The 22,573-nt window shown below is 43.5% G+C and overlaps 1 protein-coding gene across 1 annotated transcript in view; it reads left to right on the top strand.

Moving 5' to 3' along the window:
- The window catches only part of SYT9 (synaptotagmin 9), a 197,675-nt gene extending 176,700 nt beyond the window's left edge, over positions 1–20,975 (top strand). The window contains exon 7 of the mRNA XM_019456170.2: positions 18,720–20,975. Within this exon, the coding sequence (XP_019311715.1) occupies positions 18,720–18,728 (9 nt within the window). The 3' untranslated portion in view covers positions 18,729–20,975. The remainder of the gene's footprint in view (positions 1–18,719) is intronic.
- Positions 20,976–22,573: the final 1,598 nt, after the last annotated feature.

Here is a 22,573-nt window from a genome sequence, read left to right as displayed (position 1 = left end):
CGTGCGGGGCCCAGTTGACTGACCCCCACACTGGGTATTCTTCACTGACAGCCACTGCATGATTCCAGCAGATTTCAGTTCAAACTTCTACCCACTGAAAAGCTGAATGGAAAAGGCCCAGGTCTTGCCCCATGATATGGGATCTCCCTCTTTGGAAGGGCTATTAGGGAAAGTCTGTAAGGTCCACAAGGAGAGAAATACAGCCGGGCTTCAGAGACCCCAGACTCCGGGATATTTCACATTTTGAGATGATTTGGTGACCTCACTTGTGCAGCTAAGGAGGCAGGAGATGGAGAGGCAGTGGGGATAGAGGCTGTGGCCTCCAGAACGTCTTCAGGGTCTGTTCTCAGAATAGCCTTGCCATCCAAGGTGTGGTACTCAGGTGTGGGCACCTGGCTTGAAGCTCGGGGAGGGGGGAACATCATTGCCCTTGATGGCACCTGTGAAAAGAGCACCGCCACAGATCTTGGCCTCTGTGCCCTCGCCACAAGGCAGAGAATGGGGCAATGGCACACAACGCCCCCTCTGAAGAAGAAAGCGGCCCATGCGTGCTCTTGTGCTGGCTTCAGCAAGATGACTGTGCCCATTTATTACAATTTCATGCTGCGATTATCTCACTTCAATCTATGCTGAAAATGGCAACTGTACCCACTGTGTCTCCAGCGTGGTGTAGTACATAGTTTTGTTTTCCAGACTTCCTGAAATCATTTGATAAAGGGGAAAAATCTCCTCTGCTACAGAGCACAAAGAATTCTCTCAAAATAAATCACCTTTTATAGGTCCTCCAACATAATTTTGCAACAGGGCACGCCGAGTTGGAGGCCATTTCTCCGCAGCTTTCCTGGAGAGCTGAATCTCCCTCACCACCCCACTGTCACCACCACTGTCACAACAGCTGGCTGTGGCTTCACGATGGGATGGGTTGGCACCCAGGTGAGAGGCCTACCTGGACTGGCTGTCAGTGCGGAGCAGTGGCAGGCGGGGGGCAGCAGGGGTCTTAGTCATGGCCAAGGATGTTCCTGGTGGTAGCAGGGAAGAGAGGTCGAGGGAAGGCAGGTGGTTTGACAAGAAGATGGAGAGGCAGGGGCATCAAGGAGCAAAAGAGACAGTGCCCCCACCCCAGCCTGGGACCCAGGGAACTCACAGGACAAAATGGCCTTCTGCTGAGAGGACTGCAGAGCCATGGCTTCCAGGGAGAACTTAAGGCAGGGAGGCAGGTGGAAGGTTTGAATAATGAGTCAAGGATAATAGAGGATGGCATGTGGAGAGCCCCAGAGGAGGGCTGCTGATGTTTCGGAGAGGGGGTTTGTTTGGGGAAGGGGAAGTACAGAGCAGGATATGGGTGACAGGGTAGAGAGATGAGGTGACTGGACAGTGGGGGCAGAAGGAAAGGGAGTGAGGCCTGGCAGCTTCAGCCTCAGGGAGCAAAGTGTGCCTTCCCTGGAAGAAGTAAGGTGACCAGGCTGTCCTGGGGGTGGGAAGATAAAGCCACAACAGCCCTGAGACCAGCTGCTCTTCCAGAGTTGTTCAAGAGGGACGTAACCTGAGCCATCTCTCATCCACGCATCCATTCATTCATTAATCACCCAGTGTTCGTGAGCCTTGCTTGGGTCTAGTGTGTCCACGGCCTTTCTACCACTTTAAATCCTTACTTGCCTGCCTGACCACCACCTCCCCTACTGCTGCCCCAGACTGTGCCCATCTAAGCTGTCAGTCACTGTCCTGCCTTCTCCCTAGTGCCAGTCATCACCCGCCCCCGACAATCAGGAGTTCCTTACCTGTGACATAGTACCTCAGATGAGTAATAATATCACGTTAGCTTGCCTACATCAAGCACCTACTCTACCCAGGGCGTCGTGCTAAGCACTGTACATGTATCATCTAATGTCACCCTCACTCTGTGAGGTAGACGATAGCATCTCCCCAGATAAAACAACTGAAGCTGAACTAACTTTTCCAACATCATAAGGCAAAGCCGTGATAGAGCTGGCATACTGAGGTAGCTTGTATTATTTGTCCATTGTTACATGCCCTCTCTACACTCCTTAAGGGTCTTATACTCTGGTTGCTCTGGGTGAGGCCCTGTGACTTGCTTTGACCAATATAGACTATGGGTGGGGTCACAGCTCCAAGCGGGGCTTTCAGAAGCATCTCCTATCTCTACTCATCCCCTTGGGCTTTTGGCATATGTCAGGGAATTACCTAGACCCTGGAATGAGAAGACACAGAAGCCGACTTCCACCTGTCTGGAGCCAGATCCGGCTGAGCCCAGCAGAGCCACAGACAGCCCACAGACCCACGAGCAAGAAAGACATGTTCATTCTTATAAGCAGCGAAGACTGGGGAGTTTTTATTGCAGCAAAAGCTGACTAATACAGATTTTTCGGATTCCTGCCCCGATGCATCTTGGGCACAGACACCAAGGCCATTCTGAGTGGGTCTGGATGTGGACCTCCTCCACCCTCTTAGGAAAGGCTCTCTCTGCCTCTGTTCATCAAGCTGAGTCAGGCAGCCTATAGCTGTTCCAGTTGCTCTCTTCTTTTTCTTCCCCTCCCCTCTTCCTAGAAACAAATCTGTATGGACCTACCCAGTCTCTCAGCAAATCTCTCAAACCTGCCTCTCTGCTGGTCAGGCAGCTACATCAGTCAGACACAACTGGGTCCTCACAGGGTCAGGCAATCTATGGATCACATAGCGATGCTGGTTCTAAAAGATTCTTCCTCTGTGCTGTTGTTACGCAACTCAATTAATAACGTAAAGCTACAACAATGCCTAAGGATTTTTGGAAAATTCTTTCATTTTCCTCCTGCTGGCTCTCATGCCCTCTCCCTTGTGACCTCACATTCCCAAATGATTCGTCATGTAAGTTTTTTTGCTAATTTATTTTTCAGTTGTTTTGCTTCTTCTGTTTCTTCCCCACCTAATCAGCTGCTGCTTCAATATAACCGTGATTTTCAAAACCAGTAGGACATGCAGTGAACAATATGCAGTAAAATTGATTAACTGAAACCTTTTAAAAAAAAAAAAGTCCTAAAAGCTAATGGACTACTCTTTTTTTAATTTTAGCAGTCCTGTTACGTTCTGTGGGGTTTTCCCGCAAATGTGTTTTTAAATGTTGTATTCTGATAAGACTAAACTTCGTAGCAGCAAAGATTTGATTCCTTCAAAGTAGAACATGATTTTCTCTTAATGCCAAAGGCTCTGAAGTGAAAATTTATGTGTTGCTTATGCAGCATTCCTTCTTCTGATAAAATAATCCCATTTGCCTTGAGGACCCACCCTACCTCCCTCTCTGCCCCTGTGGTTTGGGAGGACGTAACCATACTCTCTGCTCCAGGAATGTGTCTGTGTCCCCCCAGGCTGTGTCTGGTCAGCACACTCCGGCATTGGTTCATTGGTCACATTGGTGATATGATCTAATTTAGGCCCAGGGAGTGGGCCCAGGGAGGGAGCTGACAGTGTGAGCTGGGAAGACACTCCAAACTATGTTCCTCTAAACCCCAAGGGCTGGCCGTTGGCACGTTTATCATCAGTTCGTACGGCAGTCTTCAGCTGTCCTGATGTCTGCCCTCCCACATTCATTCAGCCAGCATTCACTGAGCACCTGCTGCGTGCCAAATGCTGTTCCAGACACCGGGAATGCAGTGTTGAATGTAAAACTCGCATTCTGATGGAAGGAGACAGACAAACCGTGAACATGTAAACAAATGGGTCATGATAAGTTCAAAGATGAACATACAACAGAGAGATATGATGGGGTGAATGGAGCCACCTTGGTGTTGGGAAGTGACACTAACAGGGACCTGGGACAAGAAGCAGACCACAGAACAAAGACTTGGGAAGAGCAGAGAGGAGGTGGTGTAGCTAGGACAGGGAGTCCCAGGGATTCCGGGTTCAGGCAAGGGGAGTGGCTGCCCCTGGGGTTTCTACTCCCCCACCCCTCATCGTGAGCCCCAGGAGACTGGAATGGAGCTCAGTCTCCTCAGCCTGTCCACTCTGCTGGTTCATCTTGTCTCCCAGGCCAGGTGCTCAGGGCAGAGCTATGAGAGTTCAGCTTCTTCACAGGTAACACCAACCCCTAATTCATGCAGGAAGAACCACCTTTCCCAGTACTCTCTCCATCCTTGGTCACTTTTCTCCCTTCTCCCTGAATTTCCAGCCCCTTTGATGAAAGTCCCGGGTCCTCAGGTCCTACCTGTCTGAGCCTCTGCCCTTTGTGTCTGCCCTTGTTAATTTCCTTTCCCCACACCACTCAGCAATTCTGTGTCTCATCAGTCCTGCTTGTTGCTTACTTTCTGCCCCGAGTCGCGCTCCTGGTTTCTCTGCTGGTCATTGTCAGAGGTCTCTGACCTGCTTCTTCAAGCCCACAGCCTCTCCCTGCGCTGCTTACCCCCAGCATGGACCCAGCTCCTCTGCAATTCCCCAAAGCACAGCTAGCGCCCGGCGCCAGTGTTTAATGAAACCTTCCTAAGGGCTGGGGGTGACAGGAGTGACTGCAAGACAAACAGATCATAAGAAACTGAAAATCCTATATCAGGGAAAGAAACATCCACCTCAGGTCATAGTTGTCTCTGCCAGTGGGAACCTGCCTGCAAGGAAGACACTTTACCTCATTAAGCAGAACAATACAGCCTCTCAGGCCAAGGTAAGGTCTGGGCCTTTAAGCTCCCCAAGGGACTTCTACCCCCAAGAGCTTTTCCCCCAGGGCCTTGCAAATACTCCTATAGGCGATTCCTGCAGCAGGGAGCTGGGCCGACTGGAAACACAAAGCTGAAGTCAGCTGTCTTTCCACTGCCAAGTGGTGAGTGTGCCTGGAGGGGCTCCTGGTTCTAATTTACGCAAAGGCCCAGTGTTAACAGCACTGTGCAGAGAGATGCATTCCATGGCCAACTATCAGTCAGATTTTTCAGAAAAGAGCAGATACTCAAATAAGAGAAAAGTGTGCTGATAGGTGTTTTTGTTTGGTTTTGGTTTTGCTTTTTTTTTGGATGTTGTGGGAAGCTGAGATGAAAAGTTAATGGTAGGGGGGCACCTGGGTGGCTCAGTTGGTTAAGCATCCGACTCTTGATTTTAGGTCAGGATCTCACAGTTTGTGGGATCGAGCCCCGAGTCAGGCCCTATGCTGATAGCACAGAGACTGCTTGGGATTTTCTCTCTCCCTCTCTCTCTCTCTCTCTCTGCCCCTCCCCCACTCATGCACACATGTTCACACACCCTCTCTCGCTCTCTCTCTCAAAATAGATAAGTAAACATTAAAAAAAAAGTTAATGGCAGGAATAAAACCCAAAATGTTGATATTGTGAATAACTTAATATAAGCCTCTAAATCTTTGGGGGAAAGAAAGTGGCTTATGTCATAACCTCTTTTCAAACAACAAACATATTTAAGGATCTCTCTCTCACACAGAAAACTAAGCTATAAGATATTATATTATTTTTAAATTACCACATATTTAATGGACTTTTCAAAACGTAGTTCTGTTCAACCTATTAGATGTATTTATTCCATACAACGACATCCCAGTGTTTAAGCTAATTCTGAGAACTTCTCCTAAGTTAAGGGAAACACATCCATAATCACAGAAGGAAAAGGGAGCATGATAGGCCTGAGTAATTTATGGGGGAGACCCCTGCTTGAGGCCACCATGCAGTGGGTATTTTCTCTCTCATGGTATCGCAATAGACTATGAATTCTACAGCTGTTCTCTTTGGCCTGTGTAAACTCAGTGTGGTTGACCATCTCCTGGGTCATACCTGCTGAAGGGAGTATCCACCACTCAGTTCAGTGAGGCTGGTCCCAACAGGTGCCCAGGAAGGAGGTCCCCCTCAGTGCCTGCCTTCCCTCCCTTAGGTAGTCTATGCTAGCAATGTCCACAGCCCCTTGGTTGTTTCCTTCTCATTTTAAGCCACTCTCCTTAGGCAGGAGAACTCAGATTTTACCAGGTCTCCCTCCTTCAAAAGCTTCCACTGGCTGGCCATGCCTATTTATAGTGCCTAAATTAATTTTCTCTTTTTCACCTTTTCTCCTGATGCTTCCTTAACCTGCTGTACCTTTCCTCTACATTCTTACCATATAAATCCTACATAATCCTCAGGGTTTAATAAGTGCCACCTCCTCTGTGAAGTCTTAAGTGAACTACACCCCACTTAGAATGAAGTGCTCCCATGATACTGTGATTGTGATTCATATTGATCACTTACTGCCTCTAGCTTTTGCTTTCTAGTGCGTTAGAGTCATCTGTCTTCTCTCTTGACTGTGAACCCCTTGAGGTCTGAGATTACGCTTCCTCCCCATGGTGAAAAGTAGGGGCTTTCATTATTCACCCAGTTGATGTATTTAGCTGACATGAGCTCATTCCTGGATCTTTACTGCAGAGGGTGATTGAGCCTTTCCTCTGTGGTCCCTAGAGAAGTTTCCAGAATGTGATCATCAACAGGCAGGAGGGGGACTGGTCAGTGTGAGAGTCCTGAGGGAGGATTGAGACACATAGACTCTGCACAGCTCTTCAGAGTGGGTAGAAGCACTCAGAGGGGAGGGTACAAGTCACCCACACGTGCAGCAGGCTGAATGCATCTCCCTTCAAGGTCTCCCTTATGTCAGGCAAATAAAAGCTAGAGGATACTGGGGTCTTGTTGTTTAGCCAGAAAATGCCTACCATCTGTAAGTGGTAATGGTGATATCCTGGAGTCAATTTCACAGGTGAGCAGATCGAACATCCATTTTATTGTACACTAAACATTGGTGGGTTGGGTTGTAGTTATGACCATTCATTATCTCTTTGATATTTATATTTCTTGCTCTTCATTATTTTTCAGAGTTCCATTTGTCCCTTTTTAGGAAATTCTGAATGTAAATGCTCTCATCCTGTCTCAGGACCAGCCAAATAGAGCTCTCAGGAGCCAAAACCAGCTACCTCCTCCCCACTGACCAACACTTCTACAAGGCCAGGGTAAATGAGGACTATAAAGGCAAGAGGGGTGCTTCACCTGCTCCTACATGGTTGCTCCACCCTGGTTTCTCTCCTCTCCTATCCAGTCTCTGCACTGCTTGCAGGGTCCAAGTCCTAAAGTACAAATCTGACCACTTCAATAGCTGCCCTTTGTTCAGATCAAGATCAGGTCCCCTATGTTGCTATTCATGGTCCTCTGTGACCCTGCATCCATCTCTTCCTTGTACTTTATGTTGATGCCATGCCCACTTTCTGGTGGCCCACCCCATACTTTTTGTTCACCCCCATGCCCTTGCTCCTGATTTGACTTCTTGTGCTGTCCTTGCTACCTCTCTTTGCTTGGCTACATCCAGCTCATCTTTTAAGCATCTGATCAGTTGTCATCTTCTTTAGGAAGCATTCTGGAGATCCTCCTACTAGGTGTTAAATGTCTCCTGTATGTGTTCTCACCCATTGGTCCCCTGTGCCTACCCCTACCATAGCATTTGGTGCCACTTGATATTATTTGTGTACGTGTCATCTGCAGTACAGCCAGCTGCTCCTTGAGGATAGCAATTGTTATTCACCATTGTATAACCAGTACCTGGCAAAGTACCTGGCACAAAGTCAGCATTGAATAAATTCTTGTTGGATAGAATTCCAATTTCTTCTATCTTACAGCTTGGAAAATGATTGTTGATTTCTTAGATGGACTCTGCATGTCATATTTTCAAAACTACAGCTACAGTGGTTCTAGTAATTTATAAAAGTAACCCAGTGTTAGCTCTGAAAGCCTAAGAAGCTCCACTTTCTTGAGGAGAAAATGAGCTCTACCTACCTTCCAGCTCTCAGTTCTCCAAGTGCAAGGCAGCACCCGTGAGAATTACAGTAATGCCGAGTTCCCAGTCTTTGTCTCAGGTGAGATTTGTGACAACAAAAATGCCCAGAGCGTTCTCATAAAGGTCTCTGTGACAGAATCATCTTAATTTAAAAAACAGATGGGGGGTTGGGGTACCTGGGTAGCTCAGTCAGTTGAGTGCCCCATTCTTTATATCAGGTCAGGTGATGATCTCAGGATCGTGGAATTGAGAACTGCAACATGGAGACTGCTTAAGATTTTCTCTCTCCCTCTCCCTCTGCCTCTCCCCCCAATCAAAAATTAAAATAAGACAAGACAAGGCAAAATAAAATTAAATTAAATTAAAATAAATAAAATAAAATCTAGTCACTTTAAAAAACAAACAAAACAAAAGAGATTGGAAGAACCATGACCATGTCCTCTAGAATTTCTCCATGTTTGGACTTAATGATGCTGGCTGCTTATCTCTGCAATCTTTCAAGACGCCTCTTTGCATCATTTGCATCATTTACTGTCTATATTGTGACATTCTATTCAAGTCATACTCAACCAAGTTTCCTTTAAAACAGTCACTTTGCAGAAGGATGTGGGGGATTTAATCATTTCTTTATCAACAAATATTGATTACCTACAATGGGTATACATCTGTGAGAAAAAATAGACAAAAATTCTTACCCTAGTGGAGCTTAATTCTAGCAGGAAAACCAGAAAAGAAACATTGTAAGTGAGCATATTCTGTATTATTGAAGCTAATAGTCACTAATCAATAAAAAGAAAAATAAAATAGGGCAAGTAAGGGGGGGGCCAGAAGTATGGTAGTGGTTTTTTTTGGTTTGTTGGTTGGTTGGTTGGTTGTGTTTTGTTTTGTTTTTTAAGAGAGGGGGTGGTAATTTTAATAGAGATAACATAGGTCTCATGGAGAATTAAAACATCTGAGCAAAGGAGATGAGGGAGGAAGTCACATGTGTATGCAGGCTGATGGGGGATGACCAATACAAAGGCCTTAGGGAAGTTTGTACATGGAACACTGAAAACAATGTGGGGGTTGCAAGGGTGAGGGAGGGAAATAAGAGATGAGATCAGAAAAGTAAGAGGTGGGCAGGGCTCAGATCACATAAAACCTCATAGATCTCTATAAGGATTCTAGTTTATACTCTGAGATGAACAGGAAGCCATTGCAGGATTTTTGAGAGATGTGGGTGTGCCTGGGTGGCTCAGTCGGTTAAGCATCCCAACTTCGGCTCAGGTCATGATCTCATGGTTCGTGGGTTTAAGAGAGATGTGATGTGATCTGAGGTCATGAGTGATCCCTTTGATTCTGTGTTGGGAATAGACTGTAGGGGGCAGGGGTAGAAGGGGGGAAATCCACTAGGAGTCTGCTGCTATTATCCAGACAGAAACAGTATAGGCTTGGACTGGTGTAGAAGTGGGGTAATGGTGAGAAGTGGTTACATTCTGGATATATTTTTGGAAGGAGACCTATAGGATTTCCTGATGTGGAGTATGACAGAGAGAAGTGAAGGATGATTTCAATATTTTGGGCCTGAGCACCTGGAAGTGAACTGAAAAAGACAGCAGCAGGTCAAGCACCTGTGCAGGGCAATCAGATATTGAATATCTACAGGGAGACATCAAGTGGAAGTTAGATGCAGAAATCTAGAATTCCAGAGAAAGGTCAAACTGATGTTGTAAAGATGGTTGACATATAAATGGAGAAGAGAAGAAGTCCAAGGATTAAAAACTGGGACATTCCAACACTTAAAGCTAGGAAAAAAAGAGAAACCAACAGAGACTGAGAAGGAGAAAGTCATTGAAATGATTAGAAAACCAGGAGTGTCCAAAGACAAGAAAGAAGAAATTGTTTCCAGGAGAAGGGAGTTATCAGATCTGTCAAAGGTTACCAATAAGTCAAATAAGATGAAGACTGAGAACTGACATGGACTTTATCAATGTGCTGGATATTGGTGACATGGGATACTGCATTAATGGTGTCCTTCCAAAATGCTAATCTACCCACAATCTTTTTTGGAAAGAATCTTTGCAGATATATTCAGCTACATTAAAATAAGGTCTTATTGGATTAGGATTGTCCTTAAATTCAATGACTAGTGTCCTTATGATAAGAAGACCATGTCAAGACACAGAGAGAGCTAGCAAGGAGAATGCAGTGTGACAGCGGAGCAGAGATGGTGGAGTGATGCAACTAAAAGCCGAGGAACACCATGATGGTTGGCAACCACCAGAAGCCAGGAAGAGGCCAGGGAAGGATTCTTCTGTAGAGTCTTTAGAAAGAGCACAGCCCCAATGACACCTTGAATTCAAACTTCTGGCCTCCATAACTGTGAGAGAATAAATTCCTATTATTTTAAGTCCCCCAGTTTGTTGTATTTTGTTATGAAAGCCCTAGGAAATGGAGGCACTTGATGCCTCAGCTTGGGCTGCCGTGACAAAATACCACAGACTGGGGGGCTTACACCACATCTATTTCTCACAGTTCTGGAAGCTGGAAGTCAAAGATTAGGTACCCCCAGGGTTGGGTTCTGGTGAGGACTCTCTCCCTCGCTTGTAGATGGCTGCTTTCTCACTGTGTCCTTACATGGCAAGTGGAAAGAGAGGAAGAGCACCAGCTCTCTGATGTCTCTTAGCTAATCCCATCTCTTAGGTCATCCCATCATGATGACCCCATCCTTGGGACTTCATCTAACCCTAACTACCCTGCAAAGATCCCATCTACAAATACCATCACGTTGGAGGTTAGGGCTTCAATATATGAATTTTGTGGGGTATACAGTTCATTCCATAGCACTTGGTAAAGTAGTCCTTTTACATCTTTGTTCCTTGACTTCCTCATCTGTAAAATGGGGATAATAATAGTACCCACCTCAGAGAACTGTGGTGAGGAGAAAAGGAATTCATAGATGTAATATTCTTAGAACAGTACATACTAAATGCTATATATGATATTAGCTATTACAATGATTTATGAAACTAATCATTTCGTTTTGAAATTAAAGTACTCATTTTCATTTTTTCCATGTTTAATTCTCAATTAGTTCACTAATTTGACAGATTATATTTCCCTAAGCTGCTAAACACTGATTTCACACTTAATCAAATTCTCTTAAACATTTCAAATTAAAGAAAAGACCTTATACATCTAGCAAGTAAAATTCTCCTAATACTTAAACACTGTTTAAGCAATTGATTGGCTAATTTCCCTAAACATTTCAAACTGAAGTCACAAATCTAAAGAGTGATTACATCAAACACTTCAAACATCTAACACAGTAGGTGTTAAACAAAATGGTTCTCAAGCACTGTTAACTCTTCCAATGCTAATAAATAAAATCATATACTTTTAGATTACACTACTTTAAGCATATCAACATCTTAGAAAATAAATTTCTAAACTTAGTATATTGGATTTTCCTGAGCATTTAAATGTTCAGTAAATTTAACAAGTCAACTTTTCCTAAATGTATCTATTAAAATCATAAATCCTGTAATTTTTAATATATTATAAGCACTTACCTCAACATAAAGCAGAACTGTGATAACAAAATGTGTTCTTACACTCAAATAAATATAACTTACACAAAAAAGCATCATTACTTCATTGTTTTGAATTCTTGTTTGTTATACCTTGCTGGTGTTACAAAGTTAATTTTCTAAATAATACGATCAGAATTACCAAGTCTTTGGTAGCACCTGAGATTACAGATGGCCATTGAGAGGTCCAAGTCCCAAACTGCAAAGGTAGGATACCTGTGCATGGACATGGGGAAGGGCGTGGATGGCCCCCTGGAATATTTCACCAGAGCTGTGCTTTAACAAGGCAAGTCCCTTCTTATGTTGGCTTATAGTTGGCTTCTAGCTGTACTGTCAGTGGGAGAACACCATGCTTTTTTAGTGGGATTGCGTGTCACAATCCAGTGCATCTCATATATCCTAGGAACCTTTCAACTTTCACCCTGACCCAGTTTTTTTTATAACTTTTTTCCTTTTTCTTCTCCGACTTGGGAAAATGGAATCCTGTACACATGCACATGTGTGCAAGTGCGCGCGCACACACACACGCACACACACACACACACACACACACACACACAGTCTCTCCCCCACCCCACACACACACCCACACATAGCAATTTCAATCAGGCTTCTTGATGAGACTTCATTTACTCTCTTTTCTTCCTCAGTGGCCTGTTTCTCTAGCCATTTACTGACAACTGCAAGCTCTTGAGGATAAGGTGTGCATTGGTCATCTTTGTGTTTCTAGTGGTCCTCACATTTGCCTGGTGCTCCATAAATGTTTGTTGAATGAATTAATGAATAAATGTAACAAATTATAAACTCGGAGTAACAAACTCCAAATATCAGCTCAACTCCCATCAGGTAGAGTAAGCTTTGCCTTGCAATAATTCACTAACTTGGCCCTTCATCTGGAAACTGTGACAGGACTCCCCTATACCTTTTTAATGACACCTCACTTATAGCCCTTGCTTCTTGCTTGTTTCTGATGAACCTTCTCAGTAACAATGTACATGTCATACATGCCGCCACCATTCACCACCTTTCCCCTCAAGGTTGACTTCACAGTGGATGTTAATACACTTTCCTATGAAGTCTGTACTGTTCAGAATTATCCTCTGAATTGGAAATCCTTTTTAGAAAGACTCTGTGATGGGGTGCCTGGGTGGCTCAGTCGGTTAAGCATCCAACTTCAGCTCAGGTCATGATCTCACAGTTCGTGGTTTGGAGCCCTGCATTGAGCTGTTAGCTCAGAGCCTGGAGCCTGCTTTGTATTCAGTGTCTCCCTCTCTCTCTGTCCCTACCCCACTCATGCTCTGTCTCTCTCTCTCTCTCTCAAAAGTACAAATAAACATTAAAAAAAATAAATAATAAAAAAAAGAAAGGCGCCATGATGTAGTTGGCATTCAGGGTATGATAATTTGCTGTCCTGGGCATGGTACTTAAGAGCATACATTATGAACCCGTAAACACATGATAACAAATCCTGGCTCTGCCATTCACTACCTTTGTTATTTGGCCTTTCTCAGACTCAGTTACCTCTGTAAAAAATGTAACTGTAATATTTATCCCAGAGGGTCCAGGCAAGCATTGAATGAAGTAAGCTATGCAAAGCTCTTAGGATAGAGGAGAGCACTTGAGTGCCCCACAAATAGTAGTTACTACCCAAATGGACTCTCCTTTTCCAGCTATCACCCCAGTCTCCTGACTAAAAGAATAGTCACATTCACCCTGCTTTATTTCTTTAACATGATTCTTAAAAGGGTGAGGGGCAATGAAGAATAAAGAATGCCCGCTTCGGGGAAAGAAAAAAGAAGCTAATCATATTGTAAGCAGGAGGGCCTGATGTTTCTTCATATATTTCCAAAGCAGTGCTAAGTAATAGTCAACAAAATCATGAGATTTTTGTGATTTTTAAATAAAAATTTTAAATACAAGCTTAACAATAATAAGCCCAGGTAAGATTGAATCATGTAATGAGTCACTTCAATTTTTGACAAGCCTCTTAGTTCAAAGCCCTTAGATACTTCCTGTAATCAAAACCCATTTTCAAATTCACAGGAAGATATTATCTAATGATCCACTCAGTCTTTTCATGTTCTTAATTTGGGGTCAGTTTCAATGGCCTGTCTCACATCAGCTGTCATTTTTGTGATCGAAATGTCACTTCACATTACGGTTTTCATTGAGACAGTTCTCATCTTTGGTTTCAATTCAATTTAATTTAAATCGGATCTGTATGTCTCAGGACAATTCAATTCACTTAAATTCCCCTCTGTTCTGATAAGATTGTACCCACTACTTCCTGTTGATGCCACTGAAGTTCCTGATACCTTCCAAGCCCCTGGTGCTTCCTGGGAGGGCACTGGTCTGATAACAAGGACACTGCTGCTTCTGCCCACTGAGATGGGCCTGGTGCCAGCTTGGAACCAGCTAGGCCAGACTTATGGCCACCAATGTTTGTGCTGCCATTGCTGTCAGTCTCTACCACCCTATCCCCCCACCAAAGCCCTACTGGGTCAGTACTCTTCTGAACTGTAGAAAAATCTTTCCTTACGCTTTATTTTATAGAAATTTTGGCTGAGAAACAGCTCATTAGGTAGTAAGAGTATGGGAAGTTGTTGTAATTTACTTACTTCGTTTTCTTTGGTTTTGTTGAGCTTTTCCGGTCTTTCCCCCGACAAAAGACAAACAAAAGAGGTTGGGCCACAGCACAATTCACCCATGCCACATTCAAAACTACCCTTCTCCTGTAACAACCGAACTACTTTTTCCACACCTGAATTGTATATCTGACTTTCCCTAGGAAAAGTTCATTTCCGAGAAGTTTCTCTTGCAAGACCCCTGGTAGAGACGACCACACCACCATTCCACCAGACATCGAAACTCCTTTATCCTGTCAGCTTGTGGGCTGGAAGACCAAAAACATTCTGGGGCCTTCATGGCACTGTCCAGAGTAAGAACACAAAGGATACTGGGACCAGACAGGATCAGGGCCCAGAAAATAAACCCAACCATAGAAGAGGGAGATCCAGCTAAAGAAGAGAATAGGCACCCCACAGTATTCCCAGGGGCTGCGTTTGATTCCAGTTTTCCACAAGGAAACTCGCCAAGTGAGCAAAACCCAGCTGTGGAGGTCAGGTCAGAGCTGCCCTATAATTTGGCCATTTGGCTGCTTCAAATGCTTCAAATGGAGAGGAGAAACTAAAGTCAGAACAGGGAAGACTGAGGTTGTGCATAAAATTGAGGGGGCAAATGAAGTACATGGGCAGGTCACTAGCCGGGGGAATCCAAATGGAGTAGTAAGGTTGGAAGCTGTAAGTGGGCTATGGTATCTGCTGCATGCTACTGGCTCAGACTAGGATTTCTTAGTGTTCCTTCTCCTGATTTACAGTATCTAGAAAACCAAGGCAGAAGCTCAGATGTATAGACTGGACTTACAGAGTGAATTTAGGAACAACGTAATTGCTAAAGCATAGACTTTGAAGTTACAAGTCTTGGGTTCAAATCCCAGCTCTGACTCATAGTAACAGTATGGCTTTGGGCAGATTAATCTTCCTATATTTTTATGTCCTCCAGTAAAGAGCCTCATAGGGTCCTTTTAAGGATTTGTAAAGTGCATATCTGAGCACCTGGCACATAATAGGTACTCAAAACCTGAAGGAATATGGCACATGGCCTAGTTGGCTAATAGCACAATTAATTCTTTGGTGAGGCTAAGCCTGTTGACAGTTTGCCTTCCCAGATAAGGAAAGACTCGGACTGGCAAGCTGGGCCTGCAGGTATGGGTCTCACAGCTGAGAAAAGGGGCTCTGGGAAGATCCTGCAGGATGTGGGTGGTAGGCTGGGAAGGAGAGCCATTCATGGGGTGCTCCAGAGCATTAGCTGGTCTGGGAAGGTTGTTTTGAATCACAATATAAGACAAATATCCATTCACAGTTTCCTCCTAGACTCAGAAAGGAACATCCCTTTCCCAGGGGTATGGGTGTGCCCAAGCCCAGGCACACACTTTACATTCGAAGGTCACAGTCTGTCTACAGTGTATGCTCTAGCTTTTATTGCTCTAAGTTTTAGCCTCACATGTGAACATTTGATCCTTGAAATGCAGTCCATGTATTCTAGTTTCACAATGTTTGTGAATCTCCCATAGTTAATATGTATATTTTTTGTTATTGCTGTGTCCTTGGGACTGATTCCAGTTTTCTTTCTCTCTGGGACAGCAGCATTAATACCCCTAATCTATACTGGAAGATGCTCTGAGTTTAAATTAAATTGATGCTCCACTGAGTGTGAAACATGAGAGATCCTGCTACTCTAAGTCTGGACTCCACTGAAAGAGCCCATCCTTCACAGCTTGAAGAAAAGGAATGGATGTGGCACCGCACAGACGCCCCTCTCTCCTCCCCAGCCTTACTTCCTCCCCTTCTATTCCTCACTCCAAATTCTGCCACTTCCTCCAATGGGCCAAACATACACCTTTCCTGCTTTTGTGCCTTTGCACAAACTCTTTCCTCTGCCCAAATTGGCCTTCCCTCCTTCTCTCCTGATGGACTCCCCTTTAGCCTAAACAGCCCAGCTTGACTTATCTTTCAGAATCCTCTCTGTAGACCTCCCCAATCCCCTTGTCCTTCCCTATGCATTTTATGTACAACTCTGTCATTCAGCTTCTCACATTCTAACTTCTCCCCCTGTGAGCCCTTTGAAAAGGCAGCATGTGTCTCACTCATGATATCTATATCCCCAGCAACTATCACAGTGCCTAGCACTTATTTGGTGCACATTAAAAAATGTATGGGTGATTTGTAGTATATCTTGAAATCTAGAATTCTAATACCTCCAGCTTTGTTCTTCTTCTTTATTTACTTATTTATTTTTAGAGAGAGAGAGAGAGAGAGACAGAGTAAAGCAGTGGAGGGGCAGAGAGAGAGGGAGACAGAATCCAAAGCAGGCTCCAGGCTCTGAGCTATCAGTACAGAGTCCAATGCAGAGCTTGAACTCGTGAATTGTGAGATCATGACCTGATCTGAAATCAGATGCTTAACCAACTGAGCCACCTAGGCGTCCCTTCAGCTTTGTTCTTCTTTCTCAAGATTGCTTTGGCTATTCAGGGTCTTTTGTGGTTCCATACAAATTTTAGCATTATTTGTTCTAGCTCTATGAAAAATGTTGTTGGTATTTTGATAGGGATTGAATTGAATCTGTAGATTGCTTTGGATGGTATGGACATTTTAATAATGTTAATACTTCCAACCCATGAGCATTGGAATATCTTTCCACTTGTTTGTGTTGTCTTCAATTCCTTTCATCGGTGTTTTAGTTTCAAAGTACAGGTCTTTACCTCCATGGTCGTGTGACCATGCTAGGTATTTTATTCGTTTTGGTGTAATTCTAATGGGGATTGTTTTCTTAATTTTTCTTTATGCTACTTTGTTATTAGTGTGTAAAAATGCAACACCTCTCTGTATATTAATTTTGTATCCTGAAACTACTGAATTCATTTATCAGTTCTAACAGTTTTTTTGTAGAGTCTTTAGGGTTTTCTCTATACAGTATCCTGTCATCTGCAAATAGTGAAAGTTGTATTTCTTTTTACCGGTTTAGATGTCATTTATTTCTTTTTTGTTTGATTGCTACAGCTAGGACTTCCAGTACTATGTTGAATAAAAAAGTGGTAAGAGTGGATATTCTTGTCTATTTTCTGATCTTAGAAGAAAAGCTCTCAGTTTTTCACCATTGAGTATCATATTATCAGTGAGTTTGTCATATATAGCCTTTATAATGTGGAGATATATTCCCTCTAAACCCCAAAAAGTATGGTACAGATACAAAAATAGACCCATGGATCAATGGAACAGAATAGAGAGCCCAGAAATAAACCCATGCTTATATGGTCACTTAATCTATGACAAAGGAGGCAAGAATATGCAATGGGGAAAAGACAGTCACTTCAATAAATGATACTGGGAAAACTGGACAGCTACGTGCAAAAGAATGAAACTGGACCACTTTCTTATACTGTGCACAAAAATAAACCCAAAATGAATGAAAGACCTAAATGTGAGACCTGAAACCATAAAACTTCCAGAAGAAAATATAGGCAGTAATTTCTTTGACGTTGGCCTTAGCAACATTTTTCTAGATATGTCTCCTCAGGCAAGGGAAACAAAAGCAAAAATAAACTCTTGAGACTACACCATAATAAATTTTTGAACAGTGAAGGAAACCATCAACAAAACAAGAAGGCAACTTATGGATGGGAGAAGATATTTACAAATGATATGTCCAAAAAGAGGTTAATATGCAAAATATATAGATAACTTCTATAATTCAGTACCAAAAAACTCCACAAATAATCCTATTACAAAATGAGCAGAGGACCTGAATAGACATTTTTCTAAAGAAGACATACAGATGGCCAACAGATACAAGAAAGGATGCTCAACACCACTAACCATCAGGGAAATACAAATCAAAACCATAATGAGATATCACTTTACACCTATAGAATGGCTAGAATCAAAAACACAAGAAATAACAAGTGTTGGTGAGGATGTGGAGAAAAAGGAACCCTTGTGCACTGTTGTTCACTGTTAGTGGGAATGTAAACTGGTGCAGCCACTGTGGAAAACAGTACTGAGGTTCCTCAAAAAATTAAAATTAGAAATGCCATATGATTCAGTAATTCCACTAAACTCCAAAGAAAATACCAAAATTCCAAAGAAAACAAAAACATTAATTAATTTGAAAAGATACATGCACCCCTATGTTTATTGAAGCAGTACCTACAATAGCCAAGATACGGAAGCAGCCCAAGTATCTATCGATTGATGAATGGATAAAGAAACTGTGGTGTGTATGTCTACACATATATAATGGAATATTATTCAACCATAAAAAAGAATGGGGTTTTGCCATTTTGTGACAACATGGATGGACCTAGAAAGCATTATGCAAAGTGAAATAAGTCATAGACAAATACCATATGATTTTACTTCTATTGGGAATATAAGACACAAAACATATGAATAAACAAAAAAAAAAAGTCTCTTAAATACAGAGAACAAATTGGTGGTTGCTAGAGGGGAAGCAGGTGGAGGGGATGGGTGAAATACATAAAGGGGATTGAGAAATACAAACTTCCAGTTCTAAAATAAATAAGTCATGGAGATGAAAAATACAGCATTGGGAATATAGTCAATAATATTATAATAACATTGTATGGCAACAGATGGTGACTACACTTACCATAGTGAGCACTGAGTGTTGTATAGAATTGTGAATCAATACATTGTACACCTAAAACTAAAATAACACTGTATGTTAATCATACTTCAGTTTTAAAAATAAAAGAATATATATGGATGAAAACCAAAGCATTCTCTTTGTTTCTTCTTCCTACAGAAACGATGACTATTGGTAAGAGGATTGTTTGTGCCGAGGACACAGTGGGACAACCACCTTACAAAGATCTTAAGTAACTTTTCCCATCGAACAACACCCGGACGACTGCAGTGACCAAATGCTGAGCTGTAACCACAGCAATAACTGGCCCTCTTTCCATATTAGGTTTGGTGAATATGAATGGCCTGGCCATCCTCAAGTGGCCTAAGGTGGTGTGCTGCAGGGGAAGCATGACTGTCATGGCCAAGAACCAAGATTGGACTGTGGAAGAAACAACCTGATGTAGTGAGAACACTAAGAGTACCCTAGAGCACTGGGATTCTTAGTGATTAACATGAGGCCCTTGGTGATGGGGTCATAGCACCTGCTCTGGCAATGTCACTCTGACATGATGTTATTTGCTTGAATGCCCTGGAAGGACAGAATACTTAAAAATATATCCAGGTGCTAAATAGGCAGCAGATCTAATTCATACTGGACTACCTTTGAGCTAATAACTGTCTTCAGAAAATAATTTTACCCCAAGAAGTGCTCCAGCTTTGCAAGGAATAGACCCAGGAGAGTCAGAGGATAAACAGGCTGTTCCCCTAGAGAAAATCTAGTGCAAGGAGGGTTAATTCACAGCAAATTCACTGCCCCCTCCCATGCACATGGCAGAGAGTACCAGTTGATCATAGATGTTTCTTGTGCTGCACCTAGATTCTGAGGAGCCAGAATCCTCAACAGCGTTTTCTAGATGGCCAGCAGCCACTTCCTTGCAACTGGTGTTGACATTAGAATGAAAGTTAATTGCCATCTATCTCTGTTAGTGAGGCAAGCATCTCAATGGCATAAGCATTCTGGAATACCCTTTCAGGGCATATTTGTCCACCAGGGGAACAGTGTCAAGAACAGGTGTACCATTGTGTGAGATGAGTTGATGGAGAGGTAACACAACCCTCCCCTGAGAAAGGCACAACTTTTGGGCCTTCTTGGTCTGAGTGCTTTCTGGGGTATTTCCATATGCAACAACCCAGGGGCATAGCCTTGGGAAGCCACAGACAGGTTTCCTTTCACTTCCAGACACATATATCACTTTCACGGCACTTGGGGAATGGAAATACCTACAAGAGTGAAGGTCAAGGGCTCTCCCCGGGTATGTCATTCATTACTCAGCTTTTCCTTTGTGACCACATCAGCCAACCCACTGCCAGCTCTGCTCCTCATCCTCATTGCTTCTGCCTCCATACAAATGAAACCAAAGGCCTTAGCATACCTTGGGGTGGGGGGAGGAGGTGGCTGTTACCTAGTGGTCCTCTCTCTCCCATCATGGGTGCAAGGTAATTGGGTATCCCAACCACACATTGCACCACTTCTCCAAGATAACATCCTGGGAAGCTCATTATCTTTGTCTGAATTAACATTTCACTATGGGGCTAACTGGGTAGAAGCAGGATCATTGCATGTCTTCAGAAAGTTCTTATTGCCACAGCTGCCTGGTGTAAGAAACTGTACACTGATTTCACATCTAAATAGAGGCCTTTGGTTCTGTAAGGCAGTGTTAACCACACTTCAGCTTCACGTGTTCCCCAGCCTGCCTAGTCCATTTCCATCTCTGATTGGCTTTCAACAACCGGGATCCAAAGAGAACCCAAGGTTCTGCCTGCATCCGATGACATGAGAATTCAACTTTCCTTGCCCAAGGTTCCACTCTGACTCTTCCTCCCCATTCAGACATCCTCCACCATACCAGTGTTCCAAACCAAAGCATGAAGGACATGTGCCAGCTGGATAGCCAGCAGATATACTGTCTCTAGAGCCAGGCAGATGAGCCCAGAAGAATGGTCCCAGAGAAACCAGACTGGCCACAGCAGATATCAGGCAGCCATCCCAATAAACTTTGACATGTCCTTGGCACTGAGAACCTGGGTAGGAGATCCTGGGGCAGCTGTGCCTATTGTCCCCCCACCCCACCCACCCACCCAAAGATCTTCCTGCCCAGAGAGCTAGCAGCCCTGGGTACTACTGAGTATGTTACTGGCTTATTGATATGAAACAGAAGGTGGCTGTGTAGGAGCCAGCAGGCAAAGAAGCCTGTCTGCATGGCAGGCAGGTGGCTTTGTGTCTAGAAAGCTTTATCTAGCCAGTCCAGCTGTGGCCAGAGGCCATTTTGAATTTGAACTCCCTGAACCCATCAGCAACTCTGCCTCTGTTCTCTTGCATTCTGTTTGGTTTCCCTTTAGTTTCCTAGTAAATGTTCCTTTTGAAAAACTCCAACCTTGTCTCATTGAACTTGAAGGGAAGGGGATTCTCCAACCTCTTTTCCAAGATGGAAAAGGAAATTAACATACCTTGAAAAAATGGAAATGGCAGTGAGAGGGTCAGATATTGGGAGAAGACCTTGGGAAAAGCTGGTGCCAAGAGATGGGAGAGGCCAAGTGTCTCCCCTACCCACCTGGCACTGATTCTCAGCCCCTTCCTCTTGCTGCCTTTGTCTTCAAGCTGATGTGCCTTGGATGTGTGTAACTACCTAAGCTTCTCCCCTCCAGTGAGCTGAGCACATTCAGTGGGTGATATGCTGTCCAGGAAGTACACTGGTACACAATCAGAGCAGGAATAAGGGAGAGAGGGATAGGCGTGGTTTCTACAATGTGGATGTTTTCAAAATGCTCCAATTATCATGACTCTAAATGGAATGACTTAGTCCTCATGACCATTAATAGAACTAAATTGCATATGAAAATAAGAAAGTTATGCATGTTTTCATACTTAAGCCAAGGAGACTGACAAAAGATAGATGTGGAAAGCTATCTTCATGGCCATCCTGTCCTGCAATGGTGGATGTCCCAGTTATCTATCACTGCGTAACAAAATACAAAGCTTACTGATTTATAGGGGAAGTTATTACCCCTCATGGTTATGTGAGTTGTCTGGGCTTGGGTGATTGCTTTCTCTTGGAGTCCCATGGTTACTATCAGATGGCAGCTGAAGGTGGCATCATCTCAATGCCCGACAAGGCAGAATATTTATGATGGGTTTATCACTTACATGTCTGGCTCCTTCACTGGGATAACTGGAACAGCTGGTTGCTGTTTGGGCTTCTCCATATAATCTCTCCACATGATTAGTTTGGGCTTCCTCACAACATGGAGGTCTCAAGGCAGTTAGACTGTTTGCATAGCACTGGCTTCCCCAGAGCTAACATTCCAAGAGGTCCCAGTAGATGCTGCAAGGTTCTTCTAAATAACATTTGACGTATCACAGAGTCATCCCTGCCACATACTACTGGTCAAGAGCAAGTCATCAGGCCAGCCTAGAGTTGGGGGAAGAGATTACACAAGAATGGACTATCAGAAAGTGTGGCTCATGAGGGCTACTTTGGAAATAGTGGGGTTAGGAGTGGAGAGGGAGGTGTCACTGAATCAGAAGCCTTCCTGGATAGCTCTTATTTTAAAAGCACATGTAAGTCTTAATACATACAATGGGGGGGGGGGGGTGGTGAGTGTGGTAGTAATAAAGGGCAGAGGAGAGGGGGAAGGGCTATCCATGGACACTTAAATAGAGCAAAATCTAATGAAAAGCAACTGATTATCACTGATGCAGAGCCTACCATAAAACAAGAAACTTTGGAGTAAAAATATGATTATCATCATCCTACTGAGAGCTCAAAAGCTTAAGCTGGATGCTTTTCTCCCTTTATCTCTGAGCCGAAGGGACATGGGCCACAAATGCTGTCCCTTTATGTCATTGCTACTGCCTTTCTAAACTCTGTCATAGGATAGTTGTATTCATGAAGGCTGGGTCACTGTTGTCAGACAGTTATGAAGGTATGTTTATTCGTAAGAAAGTTATTGATGATAAACCACTGCATCTTA

The sequence above is a fragment of the Panthera pardus genome, unplaced genomic scaffold (genome assembly GCF_024362965.1).
Source record: "Panthera pardus isolate Hobbes unplaced genomic scaffold, ASM2436296v1 HiC_scaffold_12, whole genome shotgun sequence".
Lineage (NCBI taxonomy): Eukaryota > Metazoa > Chordata > Mammalia > Carnivora > Felidae > Panthera > Panthera pardus.
This window is presented reverse-complemented; position numbering and strand designations above follow the sequence as displayed.